This window comes from Lichenostomus cassidix, chromosome 3, assembly GCF_008360975.1.
Source record: "Lichenostomus cassidix isolate B80296 chromosome 3, HeHo_3.0, whole genome shotgun sequence".
NCBI classification, from domain to species: Eukaryota; Metazoa; Chordata; class Aves; order Passeriformes; family Meliphagidae; genus Lichenostomus; species Lichenostomus cassidix.
Genome location: NC_139483.1, coordinates 23,151,118 through 23,175,553, shown reverse-complemented (window position 1 = coordinate 23,175,553; position 24,436 = coordinate 23,151,118). Strand labels below are relative to the sequence as shown.

The 24,436-nt window shown below is 40.9% G+C and overlaps 1 protein-coding gene across 6 annotated transcripts in view; it reads right to left on the bottom strand.

Annotated features, from left to right (window-relative positions):
* The window catches only part of EML4 (EMAP like 4), a 151,711-nt gene that overhangs the window by 82,148 nt on the left and 45,127 nt on the right, over window positions 1-24,436 (bottom strand). For 2 of the 6 annotated variants that reach the window (XM_085054946.1, XM_085054948.1), the window contains exon 1: window positions 4,794-5,085. The exons of 2 other annotated variants lie outside the window; for them this stretch is intronic. In XM_085054946.1, coding sequence (XP_084911072.1) covers window positions 4,794-5,070 — 277 coding nt within the window. In that variant the 5' untranslated portion in view covers window positions 5,071-5,085. Of the gene's footprint in view, window positions 1-4,793; window positions 5,086-24,436 lie in introns of those variants that run through there. 2 more of the 6 variants (XM_085054944.1, XM_085054947.1) reach the window with 1 other exon arrangement.

The window sequence follows — 24,436 nt, the reverse complement described above, 5'->3', positions numbered from 1 at the left end:
GGGGAACAATCTAAAGCCAAAAAGATAATAGTTATTCTGAAAGCAGCTATTATCTTAAACCACTGAATTATCTAGTTTATTCCACTAATGCTTATGTTTTAGAACAGATTAATTCCACATACACTTACTAAGCATTAGCTATGCTAATTCAGCTATTTATACATATAAAAGAACCATCCAGGAGCATACTATCTGCACATAATACTGCCAGCCTAAATAACAGGATCCTTCATGCATGAAAAATATTCCTCTCATCACAACAGAGTACATCAACAGGAACAAAATTATTTTCGGCATCCTCTAACCTTTCCAATAATCTTATTTTACGACTGTTATTTTATTTCTAACAAAGTATGTTTTTTGGGCTGCAACCTGGGGTGCAGCCACAGAAACCACAAGGGAGCGAGCCCAAGAGAGAGTAAACAGCACCACAGCTTCCATGCAGTAACTACTCAAGCACACTGCTCTCACTCAAGACTAAATGCCAGCTTGTTTAACCTACTAATCCACATTTGCTAACCTACTGTGTCAACATGCTCCAAGTTTCCACCTTCATGGAGCCCTGTGCAACTCCTGTGCGAGCCCACGCTCTCAACTAGGTGTGACCATTCTTACAACCTGCAACTTGCACAGGACAAAGTTCCCGTGCCAGAGAGCTCCGTGACACGCAACCTGCACACCTGGGAGAGTTGGGAAAGACCTCCCAGCATCGACTTGCAGATGGGGAGGACAAGTGACCCTGCCACAGCAGGGCCAGAACTAGGTCCTTGTGGAAGGAAACACCCCCTTTGATGCATTTCATAGGTATCAGAAATCTGGCTGTGGGTGTTATCCTGGTTTTAAATGCTTCTGATGAGCTTCACAGGCAAACAAGGGCAAAACCCAGCAAATGCCTGCATTTTTAGAACATACAAAGAAGAAAAAAGGTGCTGGAAGAGAAGAGCAAAGCAAGAAGACATGTCACCTAAATCCTCTTTTTTATGATGCATAAGGGCATCTTCTCCTCACACAATAAAGAGCTGTGACTGATGGCTGTCATGTCTGGTTTTTCCTTCTTTCCTGCTCACAGGAGAGGATCTGCATGTCCAGCACTTCCTCTGCATTTTTTTGCCAGTTCTGCTCTCAAAGCTGCTCTGGCTCACTGCAGCTTTGAAGGAGCAGGTTGAAGAAGCCTTTTAGCTGTGCATGCTGCAAGAGGGAAGTTTCCAATGGCACCTTTTCCCTGATGAATTTACTGATCTGTGTGAAGCAGGGGTGTGATGCAGGGCTCATAAAAACTCTTTCTTAATCACGACATAACTCAAAATTTGAGAGCAAAGACTCAGCTCTGAGAAAGTGTGTGCAGTCTGAACCTTTCTATCTGACCTTTAATGACAAGTTCGCTGTGTCAAATCCACCTCTGACATTTCACCAATTTTGATACTTCAGCAACTTCAAGTGTGGCTTACAGTTACTTCAACTTGCAATTACTTTCTGCAACTGCTAGGAAAACACTAACCATTACTCCGCATGAGTCTATTATCTCCTCAACCCCCTTCTGATGACTAATATGTGTTCCTAGAACTGTTAGGAGCCAGTTAGGAGCCTGAACAGGCAAAATAGAAAAAAAAGTTACCAAAAAAGGACACTACCGTTTTAAAAGGTAACTATGGAGGTAAAGAATTGAGACTTCCATTGAGAAAAGGTCTTAACCTCTCAAACAGTGTGAGATGAAAACCCCTCCCAACCTTTATAGTATTTGCAATTTTATGTTGTATACACATAGCACTGCTGTTCCAGTGCATTCACTACAAAGAAAAAGGCTCTTGTAACACCCAAATACTTACAACAAAGTCCCTTATGTCAGATACTAATTCAAACTAAGTACTTTTGCACCAGTACCTGTGCAGGGAAGCAAGGCAGCAGGAACAGCAGGATGTGTCACTGTCACTGCCTGCCAGCAAGGCAGGTGGCAAAGCCACTGCCAATCGAGGTGCCCTCCACAGCACAGTGACAGACCCTTGCAAGGGGCACCAAGCCCAGAGGAGACTCAGTGTCACCCCAGAGAAACCCTGCAGAGCCACCACCACAATGCCACCCTTACCATCAACGTCTCCCGCAACTGGCGAACCCCCACTGTGAAAAAGCCCTAAGCAGACTCTCTGCTAGTCTTAACACTAAAGACAAATGCATACAAATCAAGCGTCTGAAAGCAATCAAACTTAAAAACACAAGGATGCTGAAGTTTGTTTGTTTTTTTCCCCATTTATAAAAACCAATTTCAATGCCAAGTGTCACTGGAGGTAAATATTTGATCAAGAAGCATGCCAACTGAAGATTTGTTCTCAGGTAAATATTTCCCTTAGTCAAACTGAAAATTTCAATCCTGATCTGTATTACCAGAGATAAATTCTAGCTCATATCCAGTTTGATAGCTATGCTCTTCCTAAGGGACATGCCTTTGCCTTAGCTTTACTTATAAAAAGCTAATTAAAAAAAAAGAATAAAAAAAGAAGCCTTCCCTATTGATGCCAGACAAGCTTTTTAAAATTTTGGTTAAGCTGCCCATCAGCACTTGTACCCCATATGTTAAAAGGGAGTGCTACTTCTTTACTGCTGAACTAGGAATTAATTTTTACCTTTGGCAAGAAATGAGCAATTAGACATACGTACAATGACATCTGTGCACAAAACAAATAACAATTAATGGTAGAAAAGTTCCTATAGAAAATTATATCACTATAGGATGCTTACTAAAAAAAATTAAGTTGTACCCCAAACCCTCACATGAAATACTCCACTGTTAGGATAAAGCCTTAAGCTCCTTCAAACAAAGCAAGAATGAGCATGCATGGCCCAACAAAAAAGAAGAAAAAGAATTCTTTCTATAACTTAATCTCAGGCTTTTCCATACTTGTTACCAGCGTGAAGTTGCTACAAGCCCTCAAGGCTGAAGTTAGAAATTTCATAGGAACAAAGTACTTGTTGATTCTCCATCATACCAACTTCTTATCACTCTAAGTTTACACGCAAACCAACACACAATCCTCAACAAACCTGATATAAAGGTATGTTAGGTTTAACTGTGCAAGTGGGAATCAAGTTTTAAATTAAAAAAAAAAAAACACGCTACCCTGCTAAGAATATCCAAAGCCATGCTTTCTTACAAATGCTAACTCTTATCCAGCAAAATGCTCAGTCTTTTATGAAGATTTTAGTCAAAATAATTTCTTAAGATGAAGAAAAAATTAGAATAAAAACATATGCATTGAGAAAAGAATGCACTTCTTGCATCTTATTTTACTAGATTTCCATACAAACCTCAAAGGTAAGTCCATTATGTCACACTCACTTTGGAACTTCAGGATATGCCTCAAGCTGAAGTTTGAGACACTGCTACATTTTTAACAGACAATCAAAGAAACTCTTGATAAAAGTGATTAAAGTCAGTGAAATGTCGGCAACATAAATCTCTACATATTAGTGACAAAGCTTCAAGCTATAGCCATAAAAATTGCTGTTCTTTTGAATTTTGTTCTGAAGACAAACAGCTAAACATTAGCACTGCTTTTCTACAGTAAAAATCCTTGCAAACCTGCAAAAAAATCATACAAAGCGCTCACAGTGTTAACATTTTCAATTTACCCTCCCCTCTTTCTTGAGGGTTGCAACATCTTGAAATCTAAACTAAATGCTTTGAATTCTGAAGCAGATAAAGTACAGCGTGCATTGCTCACTTCAACAAAGTCCACTATAGCAAAGTCATTCCTTTCTTCTGCTAATTGCCCATAGAAATGTATATTAAGAACTCGCCCTTATTTTATTAAGCAAACTTTCCTGTGGACCATCATATCTTTAGCCATAAGTGTAAGGTTTTACATGTGAGATGCTGTGTTTGTATCCAAACTGCACGGCATGAATCAGCAAAGAAAGACGTTTGGTGATGTCTGTTTCACTTGCAATAAAACCCTTCCACACCGTGTACAAGAGGAACGTGCTTTATCTCTGATGTGTTTTCTTGGTTAGGGTTATTTGGTTGGTTATTTGGTATTTTTAAGACAATATACTTCTGGTAGCTACAGTCAGAATGCTATGATTAATTACCTAATCTACACTCAAGAAAGACTGTTTTGAGAGCGGCTGTTTAAAGAAAGGAAATACGTATTGAAGTATTTCATTTTTACTACAACACTGGTAAAAATGAAAGGAGAAGGGGGAAAACCCCTTAGTTGTGAAGGACAAATGCAGGTTCCACAGGCACAGCAAGCCACAGCGGGCGCAGTTCTGCTCTCCCCACGCTGAGCGAGCCTTTACCGCCGCCTGCCTGAGGCCCGCGCCAGTCCCACCGGGGCTCCTCCGACCTTTCCTTGGGAGAGCGTCAAACCGCGCGGTCCGCAGGCACGGCTGGACACGCAAGAGCTGCCCTTACACAAGGCTGAGAAAGGTCCCTTGCACCAAACTCTTCCCTGTCCCAGCCCCGGCCCGTCGGGACCCACGCTGCTCCGCGCCTTCTGCCCAGCGAGCACTAACTTCATCATCACCTTCCTGCCTCCTCCTCCGCTACCCGCATCCATCGCGATTTTACTTTGTTATCTTTTTTAGTAAATTTCCCCGCGGCGCGGATGCCGGGCCGCAGCGAGCCGCTCAGCCGGCGGGCAGGCACACCTTGCGGGCTGCTGCCGCGGACCTGGAGCCAGCCTCACACCTCCGGCAGCGCAACTACCCGGGCACGACTGCCCCTGTGCCCTACAGGGACGGGCAGCGCGGGGCGCAGAGTCCTGCGGTCACTCGGAGGGAGCAGCGCGGTACTTTACCCGTGCAGAAGGTGACGAGCGCCGAGGGGTCGCAGGCTGCGGCCAGGCAGGACAAGCCTTCCTCCATCCCCAGAGCCGGCCCCGCCGCCCTCCCGCCGCAGCTCCCGCGCCCCGGCCCGCCCGGCGAGCGCCCAGCACGCGGTCCCGGGCCGCCGAGCGCTGCTGGCGGCCGCCGGTCCCGCCGCCCGTGCCGCTGCCCCTGGCCCGCAGCGAGCGCGGGAGGCCGGGGGCGGGCCGGGCCGGGCCCGGGGAGGGGCCGCCCGCAGGCGGGGGCCATGCGCTCGCTGCGGCTCCGGCCGGGGCCGCGAACCCCCGGGGCCTGTCGGGCAGGGAAGCGCAGCCCGCCGAGCCGCTCCCGAACGGGAAAGCGGCAGCCGCTCGCACACGGGCGGGATCCCGCACCCTCGCCATAGCAAACCGCAGCGATCGGGAAGCGGCACCCCCGCCCCGCTGCCACCGCGCCGCGCACAGCTGAGCGCGGGCTACAAACAGCCCACGGCCATCCGTCTGCCCGCGGGCCGGGCGGAAAGAACCAGGACTAACGACAACACCCTCGGTCGGTGCACATAAACCATTATTGCTTCAAAGCGTGCCTGTGTATCTGCCAGAACCGGCACAGAGCTATCGTCAGTCACAGCGCGACAGGAGCAGTGACAGGAGCAGTGACACAGGGAGTTCACACGGGGGGGAAGAAGGGGGCGGCAGTTCGCCCAGTGTTATATTGGAATATTTTTCACATGACATCTTTCGAGACGAAAAAGCAATGACATCACTGGCAATATACTCATATCCATTATATGAAAACTAAGCAAAATATCATGGCTTAAAAGCAGCAGCTTTGCAAAGCTATCATTCTGTTCAGCAGAAGGGAACTCGTATTACAAATGCATTACAATCTATTTAATGTGATCATGATTTTGTCTGTCTTGCAAGACGAAGCACAGCCAGATGAGAACTAATGAATGCAACATGTGTTCATTCTTTTGGTAGCCGTGCCTGAAGCCAATTGGCAGAATGACTACAGCAAGATAAATGTCAAAACAAAACTATTTGTGAATATGTACTGCATGTATTTTGACTCTTCTATCATACTTGAAATAGTTCATTATTTTCAAGCTTTGCAAGCATATTAAATAACTCTGGATTAAAGTTTAGATTTCCAGACAACAGTGAGATAGTAAAAGAAAAAAAAAACGGGTGTGGGGGGTGGGTAAGTCCATGTCTCCATTCAAAAAACAAGGAGGGGCAGCACTTTTTTCCACTATCAGAAATGGCTGATGAGAAGGTTAATAGGTTCATAAGAACACACATCATAAAGTCAGCAGTGAACTGGTTTTGTGAGTTTTCCCCAGGATTAACAATCTACCCTACTACAGTAGTATGTTTCTTTTCCAGCAGCTCCTGATCGACTGGAGGAATCGACCTCTGCAGTGATCTAAAAAAAGAGATGGCAGTCAGCTGAACACAGCTCTGCAGCATGAAGTCAGCCAGACAACTACTATGATTAATAAAAGGAAAGGACTAGGAAACCGACCAGCGGAAGACGGTAAAGAATAAAAGGCAAGAGCACACAATTAAGGAAAGGAGCCCAAACAAGTCAAGGTCCTCAACACTGGAACTGACCAAGAACCCATGTTTCCAATTCGTCCCAACTACTCTGTTGCATCACATCATTAAACAATCTTAATTGCAAGATGAAACACTGAGTCTTATCTCGGGTGGGTTGGGCAGACAGAATAATTTAGCACACACACCTTGGTATCCTTTCAAACTCAACATTCTTCCCAATATTACTATGAAGCCTTGGAAGAAATGACAGGCAAAATGCCCCATGAGGCCAAACAGACACTGCATGTGCTGGTAAAATCAGCGACCAGAGAAGAAATAGGCTTGATTTGAAATCTTAAGTGGCCACTAGTGCTCTGAACAATGACAGATCACATACAACTGGCAAGAAGCATCCAATGTAGTTCACACCAATAAACTACTTCTGGAATATATCAATTTCAAAGTAAGTAAAGCACCTTGTATTAAAAAAGCTAGGATGCCCGACCGTAAAATGAGTATGAAACACTGCTATTTCTGGGTATCTATAACCTAACGGATTTCCTCAGCATAGAAAAAAAGTTGCAATACTGCAGTAGGTTAAAGAGAGCTTAGTGCTTGCTGAATCAAAAGCATATAGGATGAGGCAGAAGGAACCACAGCAAACGTCAGAGTACCATCAGAATGATCCTCCGAAAGTTAACTTCTGAAACAAGATTTCACAAGGCCCAGCATATATGGCTCACCCTGAAAATGGCAGAAGCATTCTCAACCCACCCATTGTCTGTTCCCTGCTGGGCTGAAGACTTGGATCAAAATTCCTTAACATGCCTTTAAACCTCTCATGAAAACCTCCTCGTCAGGATTTTTCACTCTTCTATCTTTGGCCCATCCCTGTCCTTCTAAGCAACCTACCTTCAACAGCTCTCCACCTCTACACTTTTCAAGCTTAAACATCATCTCAGGTCCCTCTTTCCAGCTGTTACCTAACATGAATGGTGAGGGATGAGGAGGTGCTGGTCTTATTGTCCTTATCTATTTTAGGAAAGCACAAAAAATTTAAAAAATACTTAAAATATAGTGCTTAAAAATCACCAAAATAAAACACTTGCACAATGTAAGTCTTTGCTCAGGAAAAAACTCTCAGATTACTAGCAGTACAAAGTACATTGTCATGCCATGAAAAAAAAGTAACAACCACTCTTCAATCTAAAAGAATAAAGCCAACTGTTAAAGATCAGGAACAGAGCTCTGCACGCTGTAGAAATACAGATACATTCACTGCCTGTTTATCCCCAGCATACAGAGATTCAGGAGCACCAAACATCTGGTGTTGTTCAGAACAGTCTCAAAGACTGCAGCAGCACCAGATTATGACTGTACAAAAAGAATGATTTTAAGCATACTTCAGATTTTCATCAGCCAAAAAACACACCAGTGTGCCTTTTCTTCAGAGGTGGAAGCAAATGGCTCTTCCAGGTTTTGAAGACAGCTGGAGGAAGGCATGAACTCTTTGGACATTGGTTTTCACAGAACTACAGTTTCTTAATTTCCTTCAGATTTAGGAGATTTCAGATCCAAGAGCTGCTGCACAAGGCAATCACAGTTGCATCCAGAAGATTACTGGAAACTCTCCCTATCTAGCTTTTATTCATAAAACCTGTAACTGTACCTAAACATCCCGAAGTGGTAACTGTACTGACACTAGTTTAATGCCTGTCTTGCCATTGAACTGCAAGAGAGCAGAACCAGTTAATTTTGTTTCCTTATATATATGAAATCAATCCTATATTCATTGGCTAATGATCCTGCAATTATTTTACTTTCTTCTTTCTGAAAAGAAACTGCAGCAATATTTCAGTTGGCAATTAACCCCCCTGCCAAACAGTACCACCTTTCAGCAGCTGCATTCATTAGCTTTACCCCATGGAAAAGAAAGAATAACAGTAATTTCATTAATAACTACCCAATTCCTAAAGACTTAAAGTCTTCTACTACTTTTTCTTTAGGGGGGGACAAAGTCCTTTCAGCTTGTTTTTAAGCCCATGTTTTATCTGCTATCACCTAGCTAACACAACACACCAAAATCACGTCATCAGGTGAGACAAAGTAATTGAGGACAGTTTTACAAGACACACTTTGATTAAAGATGCTGATTGCATCAAGCCTTTCCTATTTCCAGCAGGATTTGTGAGGTGTACAGAGGTTAGTGAGCTACGAAAAACAAGGACAGTCTAGCAGGATCCAGTGCTCTTACTAACACCAGTGGGATGTGGCAGCCTCTGCTTGCTCCTTTTCACTCCAGGTGCTGGCACTGTATTAAACCCTAACAAAGTCCCACTCTCTGAAGCATTAATTCCAGGAGTGATGAAAGGCAGGACCTTTGACTATCATTAAGATCACTTACATTTGGCATACAGCAGCACTACTGATAAAACAAGCATCCCTGCCCTTCTTCTGCATCCTTCCCGTTCTCATCCAGCTCCTGCCAACAGAGCTCATGGGGCTGCACAATGAAGCACACCAGGAGACTGAACAGCATGAAACTTAAAACAGGAAAACTCACCAGGCCAGTCATATTGTGCATGGCACAATGAGCCATGCTGCAGCAGCAAGGAGGTGGCAGCACCCTCTGGAAAGAGTGGTGGGAATTGTGTCTGTCAACAGCAGCTCTGCCCGTGGATGACTTAAGCGGGTTGTGAAACAGCTACACCTGTAAATCATATTTCATTGCCAGAAAACTGAGCAAAATAAGAACTGATACAGAAGAGAGTGAAGTCCTCAAGCAAGCAGTGCCAGGGCAGGATGTGGCAGAGAGTACATGGCAGTGCCTGAGGCCTTTCACTTATCATCCCCCTCTTAGACTCTAAAATAAGCTCCTTCATCCTATGGCATTTTTCTCAAATGGAGACAGCATGCAGAAAACATGAGAAACAAGAGGTGTACATTGGGTCTTAAAAATTGTCCTGAGGCTGTCCTCCACAACTAAGCCACACCCAGGTTTATAAACCATACTAAACCAAGGTCAACCAGCCTAAGAAAGTGATCTGAATGGGAAATTTTATTTTATTTGTTGTCCAAAAACACATTGTATAATTTGATAAAGAAAGCCTGCAAACAGTACAAAGCCTTCCAAATGCAAATGCGTATTTTAAGAACAACCACATGAATGCCTATTTTTGTCGGTTGGGTTTTCTGCTGCAGCAGCTGCACCAACATGACGGAGGTGGCAGCAGGCTGATGTGGAGTGTAGGAAGGGTGGCAATGTGTAAAGCTGGTATTTCACTGAGCATAACATCAAACCACAGCTGTAGCATGCCTTCCGCTGCCTGCTTGGAGCACTTGCACAGCAGACTGCTTGCAGCTGCCTTCCTGCCTATCCAGTAGTCAAGATGAAAAGGCATTAAACCTAAAATATAGACACAAAAAGGTTTTTCTCCTGCAGATTTCATGCTGGGCATACGTTTGAGACCACGTAACCTAGGTGGTAGCCCATGAAAACATGCTACCCTGTCCATGAGGAAAGGAAGAGTCTGAACAGTAGCATCCTTGTTAGATACAGTCTGTATCTTTACAGAGATAATCAGTTTCATCTCTGGTCAAGAACCGAGCTTCAAACACATGAGTTTTGCATAAGTGGTATTTTTAAAAGTACAGGTAAATTGGACCAGATTGTTCAATATGACGTATCTCCATTCTCTGAAAGTGATCAGCAAAACTTTGATTATTAATAATGACACTAATTGGTGATGTTGATCATACAAAAGCTATGGTTATAGACAAGATATGGTAAAATGACAGCTATCTAATTATTTAGGTGATGCCAACAGAAAGAAAAATATTGCTTCTGCCATGAAGAAGTGGGGAAACAGCGGGGAAACCATCTACCAACTGTTTTCCAATAAAGAACTTTCAAAATAAAAATCTACTTCTAGAAATATGACACCACTTAAGAGTTGCATATTTTCAGAAAATGATCAAATATCATTCTTGCATGTCAAAACATCTCCAGATGCAGGTTATTTCCATTAACATATTGCTGCAATGGTGACTAGTTTTACTACTTTTAAAAGTAGTAAAAAATAAACTAAGAGCAAAAAACCCGATAGAATTTGAAAGAGCACGCTGTTTATGGCAGGAACCAACAAGTTTCTCATTTACTATCCACTTTGCGATGCTGAGGAAGCGGAAAACCTTCTTTGAGAAAACCACTACCAAAAAGCACCATCCTTCACAAAAAACTTGCTCTTCTGGAGGATGTTGAGCACAAGCCTTCTGGATGCGCAGAGGGCTCACATAGTGGGTGACCAGCTCAGCTGTGCACTGGTGTGACGTGTGATTGCACTGTAATCACCCCACCCCATCCCAAAAGGTGGCTGAGATATATGGCAAGGCATGGAGATGAAGAACAAACCTCACAGGTGCCAGTCTGGCTTATTCTAGATGGAAAGGAACACCTTCAGGCTTCCAGACTTCTGCATATGCCAGCATAACCCAAATCTTCCACCCAAGGGGTTGGGTGATCATCTCCATTAGTGACCACGCAGCAGAAACACAGCATCTCTGATTTAAATATTATCTAGTACACACAAATGTGAGGTAGGTGTCAGACCTTAAGCTATTACTTCACTTCAGAGTTTGACCTTATCAAAAGATCATTTACAGCCACACAGTTTTGACATATTATATATAACAGCTGTACAGTCCATAAATTAATTACCCTTCTGATGGCACAGACTACTGAACAAAGTGGTTTAAAGGGAATCTGTAGAAACAGTTTTATATCCATATCATTCCTTTAAATTTAGTTGACAGCAGATTTTTGTACTAAGGAGAATGGGTCACAATAATAAACATCATGGTTTATTTATAAATATAGGATTGAACTATTGTGAAATCCTCAGGCAGGGTTTAAGATCTATGCTATTGGAAAAACACACAAGATATGCATTTGTGGTTTTTCAGAAAGTCAAATATGGAAATTCCTGTTTATTTTTCTTGGTTTTCAGTAGTGTTCTCAGTATCATGAAACTTGGTGAATATAAAATGGGAAGAACAAGCCATACTATTTCCACAAATTGCTTGATAAAAAATTGCCTTTAGGAGAAATCACCTTGATTCACACATGGAAGTCAAAAGAAGCCTTTCAACTAAGTTAAAAATAAAATCTACCACACTAGAAGTAATGCTAATTTGAAAGTCTGAGTAACTTTATGGACATTAACATATGGACATTAACATTTTTTTCTTCCTGTAGGAATAGTAATATTACAAAAAAACTGGCACAACTGATACCTTTTTCAGCCTCTCTCTCTGGAGAATAACCAAAAGACAGTAAGGGAAGCACCCCACCATTTTACCTGGTAGCTCTTTCATAAGAGTCAAGACCAAGGTCAACTTTTGACTACAGAAGTGTGTTGGTATTGCCAAAATCTAAACATTCTGTAGGTCAGGAAAAATAACTTCTTCCTCTGGATCACCAATTCTGTTATGACAGCTAAAGGTCAAAGCAAGGAATAAACAGGCTAAGTTAACAGAGGGAGAAAGAGAGAGGGAATTGTGATGTGCAGTAGATGTCTAATTGAACTGACAGACTAAACAGCTGTGATGCAGACAAGGACACACCATTCTACAGGGGGAAAAACACCACACGAGAAAAAATGGAGAAGGTCCTTGGTGGCTTTAAGAAACATAGCTGTATTTTTCAAGAATCCAGCTCACCAAAGATTCAGAGACTGACTAAAGGTCAGAAGCGGCAGGAATTTGATGGTATCATATTACCTAAGAGGCATTTCCATACACTGTGGAGCCACCAGCCCTAAGAGGTGGGGATGGTTACGGCAACATATGATCAAATTCATTATGTCCTTACTTCACCACAAGAAACTTCTCTACTCCAGATCCGCCTAGTTATCTTCAAGTAATAAGAGATGAAAAATCAAGAGAACAATCTAGAACACGCTGAAGTTACAACTTTTAAAGGAATTTAATCAAGACTGAAACAAAGAGTTTACCCATTTTTTCTTAAGAAGGGTAAAGTCCATGAGCTAAGTGAATAAAACACCAGGGGTGATGGGGCTACAACTAAAAGCAACTTCCTTGCTAGCAAAGGAGACAACAGTACTGACTGCTCCCAACATTTTAGGATAAGGAAAAATCTCTATTTGCATATAAAGTAAACTAAAATAATACAAACTATTTTTATGCCTGCTTACATGCAAGTTTACACAATGAACCACAGAATGGCCTGGGTTGGAAAGGACTTTAAAGTTTATCTTATTCCAAGCCCCCTGCCATGGACAGGGACACCTCCCACTAGACTAGGCTGCTCAGAGCTCCATCCAACCTGGCCTTGAACACTTCCAGGGATGCGGCATCTGTAACTTCTCTGGGCAACCTGTTCTAGTGCCTCACTACTCTCACAGTGAAATGTTTCTTCCTAACATCTAATCTAAACCTACTCTCCATCTGAAACCATACCCCCTTGTCCTGTCACCACATGCTCTTGCAAAAAGTCTCTCTCCATCTTTTTTGGATGTTCCCTTCAGGTACTGGAAGGCCACAATTATGTCACCTCAAAAACTTCTCATTTCCATGCTGAACAATCCTAAATCACTTAGCCTTTCCTCATAGGGGAGTAATGAGCACAATTCCACCACAACATTTTTAGGCAGAAACTTGACAAACACCTTCACACACAGCTTTTTTTAATCCAAGTTTTGGGGATTTTGTGTGTGTTTTTCTTTTTTAACACAAAGTTCTAAACATACAACTTCCATTTGAAATACATATTAGCTGTGAAATGGACTGCAAACACTCTCATACTCAAGCTTGTACCATGTTTAAAGCACTCCACAAAGCCAAATGGAAAATTACAGAACTCTTAAATGCACACAGTTACACAGATTTTAAATTACGGACACAATAAAGTATCATTACATTTACAATCTACGATGCTCTCTAGCATTCCAAGCTTTTAAGTAAATGACCCTTGATCTCAAGACAGTCTTGAGACATAAAAGATGTCCAAACCTTTGTAAAGTGATCTAAATTAGTTAACAGATATATATTTTTTTTAAAATCATACACATCAGAGGTTACATCTGACCATTGAAATATTCAGTCCAATATACAAGTTCCCAAAAAACCCCACATTCCTCCTTTTTCTATCCTCAAGCCAAAAGAGTTTATAGCATGTTCAAGAAATTTTAGTCAAAACAACACAAGAAGACAAACAGTAACAGTGATTTATTTATCTGTGAGTCTAATCACCACAAACGCTTGTAGGACGCTGAGCACCAGACAAAGTTACAATTTCAGTGTAAGTTTTATTTAGTAGCAATGTTTTGCTTGCTATCTCTATAAACAGGAAGACTCAGCTATTTCCTTCAACCAACTGCTAGTGACTTACTATCTTAACACAGCCCACAGGAAAATATACTTGAAAGTAACAAACCTGCAATGCTGGACATTTTATTTTATTTCTCCATGGGGTGTATTTACAGCATGAGTATGTGTTGGTTTGTTGGCTTGTTTGTTTTTGAGGGTTTTTTCCAACACAAATGAAGGCTGCTACAGGAAAGCATGTACTACCAAACTATATTGAAGGACATCAGAACAAAAGGAATGGTATTAGACAGCAATGAGAAGACTGCCTTACATACGAAGAAAATTCCAGTCCGTTTCTGAAGTTTTCATTATATGTTGCACGTTTCTTAAGGCATCATTTAAGGATGCATCCCACTAGTAGTGTAACAGATTTGAAGCAGCATTAAGCATGTTCATCCCCATCAGAAACACAGTTTTTCACTATTCTGTCAAATTGCTCAGCATTCTGCCACCCCGTATGAAAATAAAGTGTAAAATTTTACTACAGAAATCAGGAATTAATGAATTGTTGCAAGTCACTTGTGCACCTTTCTTACACTTAAACAGCTCAGGTGTTAACAAATTTACACAGACACACTTGTATTGCAAAACTAAGCCACAAAACCACCCTGTTGAAGGTTGTCACCCTGAAAGGTGGCTTGCTAGGAGGCAGCTCCTCCCAGCTCCTTTAAGCCAAAGTTAAGAAAGAGCAGCTGTGGATTACAAATGAGTATACTTCATATCTTTCAAGATTTTCTTAACAGATGTATACCTCTGTATTTTTCTTTGCTATGCTCTTGACAGAGTTCAAATCAGTCATTTTATCTCACCACAGGAGGATTACTTGATTTAATGAGTAACTCATTTGATGGGTAATCAGGCAACTGATTTTATCTGCTTCATGGCTATCAAGAGGTCAGCACTACCTTCCATTAAGGCAAATTACAGGTTTTCAAGCATACCTGCAATCAGATGAAATCAAGTTTGTTCTTGCAGCATCCTCAAAACCCATAGAGGATATGTGCATTGGAGGAAGGTGGGGAGAAGTGGAAAGAGGAGAATTAAATTAAAAAATAATTTGGAGGAAGCATATTACTGCTTTCACTGATAAAATTAGATCTATGGCATTAAAAAGGACATGAGAGAACATGGCTTATTTGCATTGTCTCCTTCCCTTTTTCATTTATAAATCAATTGCTATTCCTAGGCAGGATATACATTGGAAGGAACATACTAGCAGCAGTAAACTGAGTTTGCAATCCAATCTTAATCACCCACCTGAAGAGCCATACAAAGTGGTCTGGAATTATGCTGCATCTGAGACCACTGAGCAAGGGCATTGCATGTAAACATCAACAAATGATGGGCATTTTGTCTACTTAAAAAAATTAACTTCTTTTTTTAAAAATTAAGATTGCATTAATTTATAGCCACAATATTTTTTAAATGTTAAACAGCTGTTTATTTAAGTGAAGCCTTCCAGCCTGCAAGAACACATGACCCAAAGCAATACCTTAGGCTGTCTGAACCCCACACACACATATGAGGTATGGAGCACCTTGATGCAGGGGGGGACAGCAGTGTGGTTTTTCTGCACAGCCCCACTCTCTAACAGACAGGATGGAGTCAGGCAGCAGCTCTGGGAATGGAGCCGACCATTCCTGAAAACAGGCCAGAAAACACTTGCAGATAACTGCTTTCAAGGTACCACTCTCCAGTAAAAGGCTTAAGAGTGGAAATAGCACGTACTTGGCACAAACCTCTGAGTCAGGAGTTTGGTTTAGATCATTAGCAAATTAGCAGTTTAAACTGGATTCACTGTTGGAAGATTTGATTTGGTAAGAAAGCTTTAGGTCCTGCTGCACAATTTAGCAGAGAGGAGCCTGGCTGGCAGCTGTGCACTGGGAGGAAGGGGGACACAGCTCTGAACACAGACCACCTCATAAGAGAGGTGAGGGACAGGATAAAAACCTGGGAGAAGCTCCAGCTGACTGAAAAATGAAGGAGGACTCACCTCCAGACTATTATACACTATGCTCCGATACAACTTAACATAGCATGGCAAATTTCAACAAGTTACAAGCAGCTATCCTCATAGATACAAAGTCTTTTGAAAAACAACATTTTAATAAAACTATGCCCCTATAGCACTTCGGCAACTTGGGCTACATTGGGCTATAAATATGATACTGTTGCTGCTTCATACAAGGCATCATGTTCCCAGTGACTGAGTATCACAGCTACTTTTGTAAAAAGAATGGTTACACCATCAGTTAAAAAAATTGCTTTTGCAAATTATTCAAGTACTTTGATTTCCCATACTGTTTTGCTAGAAAAAAAAGTTTAATAAAGTCATAAAGATGACAAAACAGTAGTATGCTGACTTATTTGAATTACAGACAAAAAACCTGCTTTAGAGTACAGTACAGGAGACTGTAAGCCTGAAAAGTGGTCAATGATTAAAATTTGAAACACTATTTACTAAGAGAGACATTTTCCTTAGAAAGAAAATGACACTGATTTGATTCAGGATTACTTCCCCCCACTCCCCACTGTACCTCACATATGTCTGATTTTCATGCTTTTCCTTTTGCAACTTTGAGAACTGATAGATTCCCAGTTTGGTTAAACAAACACTGAAATTCTCTTCCTTACGCTTCACAGCTTCATCAAGCATATCCTTAAAGAAAACCAAACTCCTTAAACATTGCCAATGAATTCATATCCATTAGCAGTAGAGCAGATGATGTAAAAATAAAAATAAAAAATCCACAAAAAACCCCCCCACCAACACATCTGGAGCTGTACAAGGCCACCTCTGCCAGGAGGATCGCAGAGTTTAATCCCTGGATTCGCATCTCTTGGTAATGTTCACCTCACTTTGGCTTACTAGAGCATTCATGACAAAAATTAATAAAGCCTCTTATTTTTATGACTCATCCATTGTTCCGATGCATGTTGATCCTATCTTCTACAACCAAAACCAGGACTTAATTGCACTGGAGCATTAAGCAAAAGCCTTTAAAACTCTTTTCTGTTTAACCTATCTGAATTGCAAGTGGCTGTATCAGAAGGGGCTGAAGCACGTGTCACTCTGAAAAATAACCTGCAGTGACACACATGGCAGGTGCATTTCCAAAGTCACTTCAAAACACATAGATGATAAAAAAGAATTACGAGTTTGCCTTTCCAACCTTCCCACAGATTAACACAATTTTAGGTTCATTAAAAAAATACCCACATACCTTACTCTAGGCATTGCTGACATTGCTGGATTATTCCCAGCACATTTAGGAGGGGCTGCACAATGACAGAAAATCCACACATCTGAATTATCAACGCAAAATTCCTACAGTTCCAGTTTAAGTCAAACAAGACTGCGTATGTTTTGCCTCTATTCATTCTTCTAGATGGAAGCCGAAATTTTGCGCCCATTGAGGTTTTATAATTCCTTTGTAGATTATGAAAACAAAGCAGTAAAGCACATCAATGAAAACAAACTCATGTTTTTTCCATAGTAAGAGTCAAATTTCCAGCCCACTGGAAAATCCAGCAAAGTAGCAATTTACTAGCCATGCCGAACAAATCAGAGGCACACAACAGTATTCCAGACACACCAATTGAAAACCAAAACACAAGCCACATGAAGACAGACCACCCTGCAAACCCTCCTAGTGATGGGCTGGATTTCTTTATTTCAGGCAGCATCTTGTTTCCCAAAGCTTGCACTGAACAAGGCCCTTCCTGAGGAACCCTTGGCTGCGATGATTTTCCAGCCAGAACAAGACAAGGGCTGCTTCCAGCTCTGTGCCAGACATGACACACACCAGCCCCATGGTGTCTCCAAAGCAAGGATGATCTCCTGGGGGAACCATGGAAGCAGAAGCCACAAACTCCCAGGAGTGCTTGCACAAAGGGTCTGTTTCCAGATTCTGCCAGGGATTGCCTTTAAATAATGACACTAAAACGGTTTGTTCTTCTTTGACAACATGCACAAAGGGGCTAATTCAACAGGTTTGGAAATAGAGAAGCTGCAAAATTGGCATGTTTGACACTAAGGACCAAGCAGGAAATAAAATTTAGGGGATGTTAGCAAAGAGGAGAGAACAGATGGCCAACAAAATACCTTTATTTCCTTTAAATATTTCCTTTTATCCTGTTTTTGCTTTTCTTACCTATTTGAAGCATGAATTGTTGATGACAGCAACTGTTTTGAGGCTCTTATTATGCTAAAAGAGGTGCTTAGATGTATTATGAAAGAGTATTTTTTACTTTTCAGTCTAATAAATTTCTCTTAGTATGTCTGCCTAGAAAGAAATAACCTTAGTCCAGGATTTTTCACAACATACATCATTCCTGTCCCATCTGCACATGAAAAGGACAGGAAAATTTACACTTTATTTTACTCTCCAAAAGGACCTTGAGAAAGACAAAACCTAGCCCTGGAAAAGCAGAGACTAAAAAACATTTATTTCAAATCCTTATTTCTTGTTTTTCTCTCTCTTCCTTAGTCTAAAAACAGAGTTGAAAGATCTGGCAAGTAACCCTTCTTTTGTTGAGTGGCAAATAATAGCACTCCACTCAACAAGATTTGCACTTCTCCAAATAAAGGCTAAAGGCTCCCTTTCTTGACAAAACAGGACCTGGTTACAATCCTCCCTAGGTCTCAGAATGAAGTCATCTTAAAGACAACCTGCTTGTGGGATTAAGCACTATCCCTAGTGATAGGAGCAAAGGAGATCCCACCTGCACAGAGGACCAAAATGTGACCTTCACCATTCATGTGTCTGTATGCAAACCTGCACCTGTGACCCACGCAGCCAGGCACTGACCCGGGCCCCAGAGCAGCATATTTATTTATGAGTTGGTTTTGGGCTCAAAACCTTTTATATCCTTTCCCTGGTATGGGGAGATTACTTTAACATTAAAAACATGCTCCCCTGTTAAGGAAGCAGCAGCAACAATATGCCTGGGGCTACCTGAATACTAAAGTCTACAGGCAATATTAGGCAGAAGTCTCAACAGTCGACAATACTGAATATTTTTCACATAGAAAATAAACTGAACAGTCATATTGCACATGCTGCAAAGATAAACCATGGAGCATTACAAGAAGTTGTTAGCAGGATGTGTCCCACTTCCTCTTCCTTCTCATTGAAAACTAAACAACATAAATCTCAACGAGTTATTTCAAGTGTAATCAAACCCTGCCAGGCATCACTACTTGCTACTGCTTTCCCTCTGCCCATCTCTCCTCACCATTTCAAAAGAATGAAAAAAAAAAAAAAAATCGACCAAAAAAAATACCCCACCCTCTGCACACCCTCACCTACAGACCCCTAACCAGCAAACCTGATGACGTCTTCCCGTGCTGGAGCTTAAGTGAAGCAAAACAAAAAAACAAAACAAAAACAAAACCAAAAAATACAACAAGAAAAAAAAACAACAAAACAAACAAAAAAAATAGAGGGGGAAGAAAGTAAAGAAAGGAAAAAAAACTGGGGGGAAAAAGCAAGAGAAGAGGAAAAAAGCAAATGCAGAACAAAGCCACAAAAACCCAGCAAGCACTGCAGAGGGTCTGGGCAATTATACATTTAGTACAATTACATGTAGCAGATCCAGACATACAAGTAAAATGTAACCATTCAAAGCTCGCACGGCTTCTCATCACCACAAACATCTATCATCCCTCTTTTACAGGGCGGAACCATTCAAAGCTTTCACAGTTTCACATCACCATTAATGTCTGTCCCCCCACTTTTAGAGGAACCACAAACTTGCCTATACAGCACAGCCACCTTCAAGCAGATGCATTGCTGTGCACATGGAATTAGAAATTCAGAATCAGTCAATAACTGGTGTGATCAAACATCTTACAAGAGTCTTTCCATTCCTAAGCCTTCTCATATCCTAAAATTGCAATTAAAAGTGAAGGGATCACATCTGGAAAAAGAATCGTACAACTTCTTGCTTTTAGACAGCCACATTTCTCGTATGGCAGTTAAAAACCTGCCAGAATTTCCCCTATAAACATGTTTCCAGCAATTTCAGCTCTCCCACGCAGTCTTCAGTCCTAAAGTAACAGTCTCCTGCAGAAAAGGTTGTTTTTCATAAACACACAGACACACACACAAATAATTTGGCCACACATTTCTCTTGCATGATGCATTGTTTTCCACATGCTAGCACCAGAGTGTCCTACCACAGCTGACAATTAAGAGACAAAAGAAAAAGCATTAGCCTCACAGAAAAACAAGTCTTTGCCACGTTATGAAATTCAAGAAGTAGGTTAAGAGAAACATAACCTTTGAGAGGTGGCCAATACTTACACATAAAGGCCAAAATTGCCAGGTAGGATAGTGGATGAGGGAGGAGAAAGAAAGAAAGAAAGAAAGAAAGAAAGGAAGGGAAATACTGAAATATAATAGACTTCTGACAATTATCCCTTTGGAGAGCAACTGGGATCCTACAGAGATTTACACCTGTGGTCAACAGTTTCTCTCTCATAAAATGACAAAGGGAAGGGTGAACTCCTGAGAAACTAATACACTTTATTTTTTGAGAAACCCAAACAAACATGAATGATAGCAATGTCATGGGCATAAGGGCTGCAGGATTCTTCTGGTCAATGGTCATCATCAGTCACAGGTCAATAAGAATGCTGTCCCAGTTGTTTCATGCTGGTGGACAGGAAAGATGACCAGTAGCTCAAGTAATCATGAGCCAATCCTCACCATTCCTGACCACTTCCCAGAGATACTGTCAAACAATCTGTCAGAGGGTGCTCAGTTTCTTTTCCAAGCTAAAGAACAAATTTGTTGAGGAACCCAGACTATCTGGATGAATAAAAACCTGACCTGTGATGCTAAAAACAAGCAGGAAACCCTTTTTTCCATAAGTGAAAAAAAAAAAAAAAAAGCTTAAGAAAGAAAAGCATGCTTCAGAGGTTACAGGGCACCAACAGAAGAGTAAAACCAACTGGAAACCTGCTTAAGTTGAACCATGCAAAAGAAATACTGAAGCATCATTGTTACTATGCACTGCAGATTCAGAGGAGGAGAAGAAAGACAGGTCCTACACACTGAGGTGTAAGAGATTATTTGGGGAGAAGAACAAGCAGGAACAAACACCAAAGAAAATGTTTTGCCTTCTGTTTCAGTAAAGATAAAAAAAAGGACACACTGAAAATGAGCATAGAGTAATGGTTATTGCCACATAGAGTGTGGAAACAAAATTAGACCATTTACAATAAAGAAGTAAGGGGCTCTGGATCATCTCCATTCCACAACACTAAAGTAATTGGCACTCACAACAGTGACAGATAAGCCAAAATACACTACAAGAGGGAGGGGGAAAGGAAGTAGTTTGGGAGAAAAGGAAGATCAACCTTGGGGTTACAAATGAAAAAGCATGACCTTGATAAGAAAAGATCTGGACAAAAGAAACCAGAGAAATGAAATTGAGCAGTGAAATGAAGACAAGGCAGATTTGATTTTACCTGGGTAATTTAATCCTCAAAAAAGGAACCAAAGAACTTAAACCAGTGAACACAATCCAGAATTAAAGCAAGAACTGATGCGATAAACAGTAGAATTTAAGGTATAGACATACAACATTTTAAAGACAAACAAAGCACTGGCTTAAAGACACAAAAGACAGATCAAGATATCCCAACAAAGAGAAGATGTCTGCTCCACAGGTTTTGTGACATCAAGGCTATACATAAGTTACATAGTGACCATACAAAAAAAAAAAAAAAAAAAAGCAAATATACAACAATAATTTCTAGAGAGTTTGGAGAATTAGCTGCTCCCAAAGGCATCTTTCAGAAGCTGGACAGTCTGTTAGGCTAGCTGGAGCAACACCAGTGTAATGAAATTTACACATATAAAGTGAAAGGTAGCTCTGAGTAATAACTTCTGCTGTGATCTGGGACCCAGTAGCAGGAGGTGAAGGGGAGAAGGGAGCCATCAGAGCATCAACTGCTGTTTGAGACTGATGCTTTGCAGTAGTTACACACACACACACACTAGGTATTTTAAAGAGAAAATCAGAATTATCAATCTTATAAGATGTTGGCAAACTGCTAGTTGTAGTTTTATATACATAGTTGTGGCTACCAAGCCAAGAGCAAAACAAAATCAAACCACCTGCCTGTCCAAAACTAATTTAACTGAAACAGGTGCAGAAAAGACAACTCAGAAGACAGAGCACAGAAAAAAACCCCCAAAACTGTTTTCTAAGGGAAGCGAAAGCACTTGGGATCCTCTAGCCTAGCAATTCAGTGCTGAAAGCAACAGAGCTCTGTAGGTATGTTTATGTAAGGCAGGATGGACCTCACAGGAAAAGGAAGGCTTGTTCACAAGAGGCTGATGGAAGGACTCCCGCTGCCCCAAAGCCTGAGGTATCACTCCATCTGCAAAGATGACTGGCCAGCTGCACTTCAATAAACTTGACAACAAACCTCAGCAGGGTCTGCACAGCACCTCCTTTATGTATTCACTACTGTTTAGGTGACTTTTTCCTGGGTGGGACTTCTGTAGCTCAGGTATGGTGTGTTCCCTCACTCAGGCACGCATTTACATTTAGTACATTCCCTGCTATAACAGAGATGTAGAAAAAATGTCCCTGAACTTTTCTGCTGCTTCCCTAGGGCACACTACACTTTACTCACGCTTTGTCATTTTATAAAGGCTTTAAATGTGTTAGAACATGTGGGGAATGGGAGCAACATATAGGGCCATATAGATTTAAACTTCTCTTTTTTACACGATTGCTTGGGGAAATTGTCCCCTTCAGCCCTCCACTGCCAAGTCAGCTGTACTTTAATAGCCCATTACAAGAAGAGAAACCAATCTCAATATTTACTTTTTGTTGAACTATCGGATAAACGCTGGGTCTATTTCTGTTCTATTCACATTCTCCCACAATTTCCATTACGAGGTATGCACTAAGCACTTTGACAAGAAGTTCCCCACTGCTAAAAATCTCAGTGCTAAAAGAAAACGGAAATGGCTATTTAGGTTTTGGTTTCAAACTCAAATAAATTTTCAAAATTAAACTGAAATTCCCTCCAGCTTATCCCATTGTAAAACAGGTTCACACAATTTAGGAGCTCACAGACACAAACTCTAATGCTGGAAAGTGAAGTTCAATCCCATTTTACTGGCAACACCTTTGATTTAACTGTCCTGGACTACCAACAAAATGTACACTCCTTCTGGATTCCTTTGATTAGAAATGCCTCATAATGCCCTTTGTTCTCTTCCCAAGTTTCCAAGGCATCCAGCAAACAGGACTACCTGCACAGGGTGTAATACAAAACACACCACCATTTAAAATTCATTTTTAATCATTATTAGGATATGCACATATGCTGTTACTTGTTCTATATTCTGGGTAAGGCAGGCTTTAAAACTTAAATTGGATATCTGTACGATACTTAAACAGAAATCACATGCATGCCCACAATAATTTGTTTTCAGCAAATTTACATATTTCTTTGCATGTATCATACCTCAGGTCTTTCTCTTTCCTTGAAAGCATGAAACTATTCTGGCAAACCAGCTATCTTTCCCCCACTCCTGCTTCTGCAGCCTTTTTTTTGTACCTTTTTTTTAAACACCAGCTCAGTTTGCCATACCCTGTAATGTTTTGGAGTAATTACCTCTGAAAAAAGTTGCCTTCTCTAACTAGCAAATACACCCCATTTAAAAAGTAGCGGCCTACTCCCAAATCTAAGGCAGTAAGGTGAGCTATGAAAGGAGGAAAGTGCTCTTGATTTGAACAACTGATTATGATTTTTATCCCTGCTCAATGGTGAGTCCACAGTCAATCAAAAAATAAAAAAGTTAACAGAAAGGGCAAAAGTTATATTAAGACTGCTTCAGCGTTTTTTGGTTTTTGGTGGGGTTTTTTGCTTGTTTGTTTGAATTTTCTTATTCTATCCAATGTATGAATGATAAGGTCTAAACCTCACTGAAAAGCTCTGGCAAGACAGGTATATACAAAAAGATAGCATGTACATATATCTCTCATGACCTAGTGTAGCATTTCAGTATAAAACTCATTCCAAGCAACTTTCATTTGGGCTGTGGTGATAACACAGCCATCTCCCAGAAAAATTCTTCTAGAAAATACTTCTGACAGCAACAAGATATTAAGATATACAATTATTCTAGGAGTTCCCCCATTCTCCTCCCTAGAAGTCAAGGGTAAAACTCCAAAAAGAGCAGGATCTCTCAGTTTTTAGCCTCAACTCTAACACTATTACTAAAATTGAAGCAGATATGACCACTAGCACTACAACAATCTGGTGAGCCAAAGGGCACCATATGTTTGTGTTTGATGGTGGTGTTTCCTTCCTCCCTGGGCACTGCTCAGACACAACACCTCTGCTCCCTACCATGGCTTCCTCAAAGGTAAAGGCAACTCTAATGCTCCTTCTCTTCAAATTTTACAAAAATGGTTTAACACTAGTAAAAAGCATTCTTAATTGTTACTAAAGTAAGCTGGCAAAAAAATATATACATAAATATATATGTTTTAAAGTAAATAAACACTTATATGTGCATATATATATAAGGTATATACACATTTTATATGTGTATTACATATATTTTATATATATTTATTATAGAGAACCAAACAAGGCCTCACTTAAAAATACTCTTCCTATTCCTGTCTCAGCTTGTGAGTTTTTGGAAGTTCAAATTTTCAACTGAAAGGTT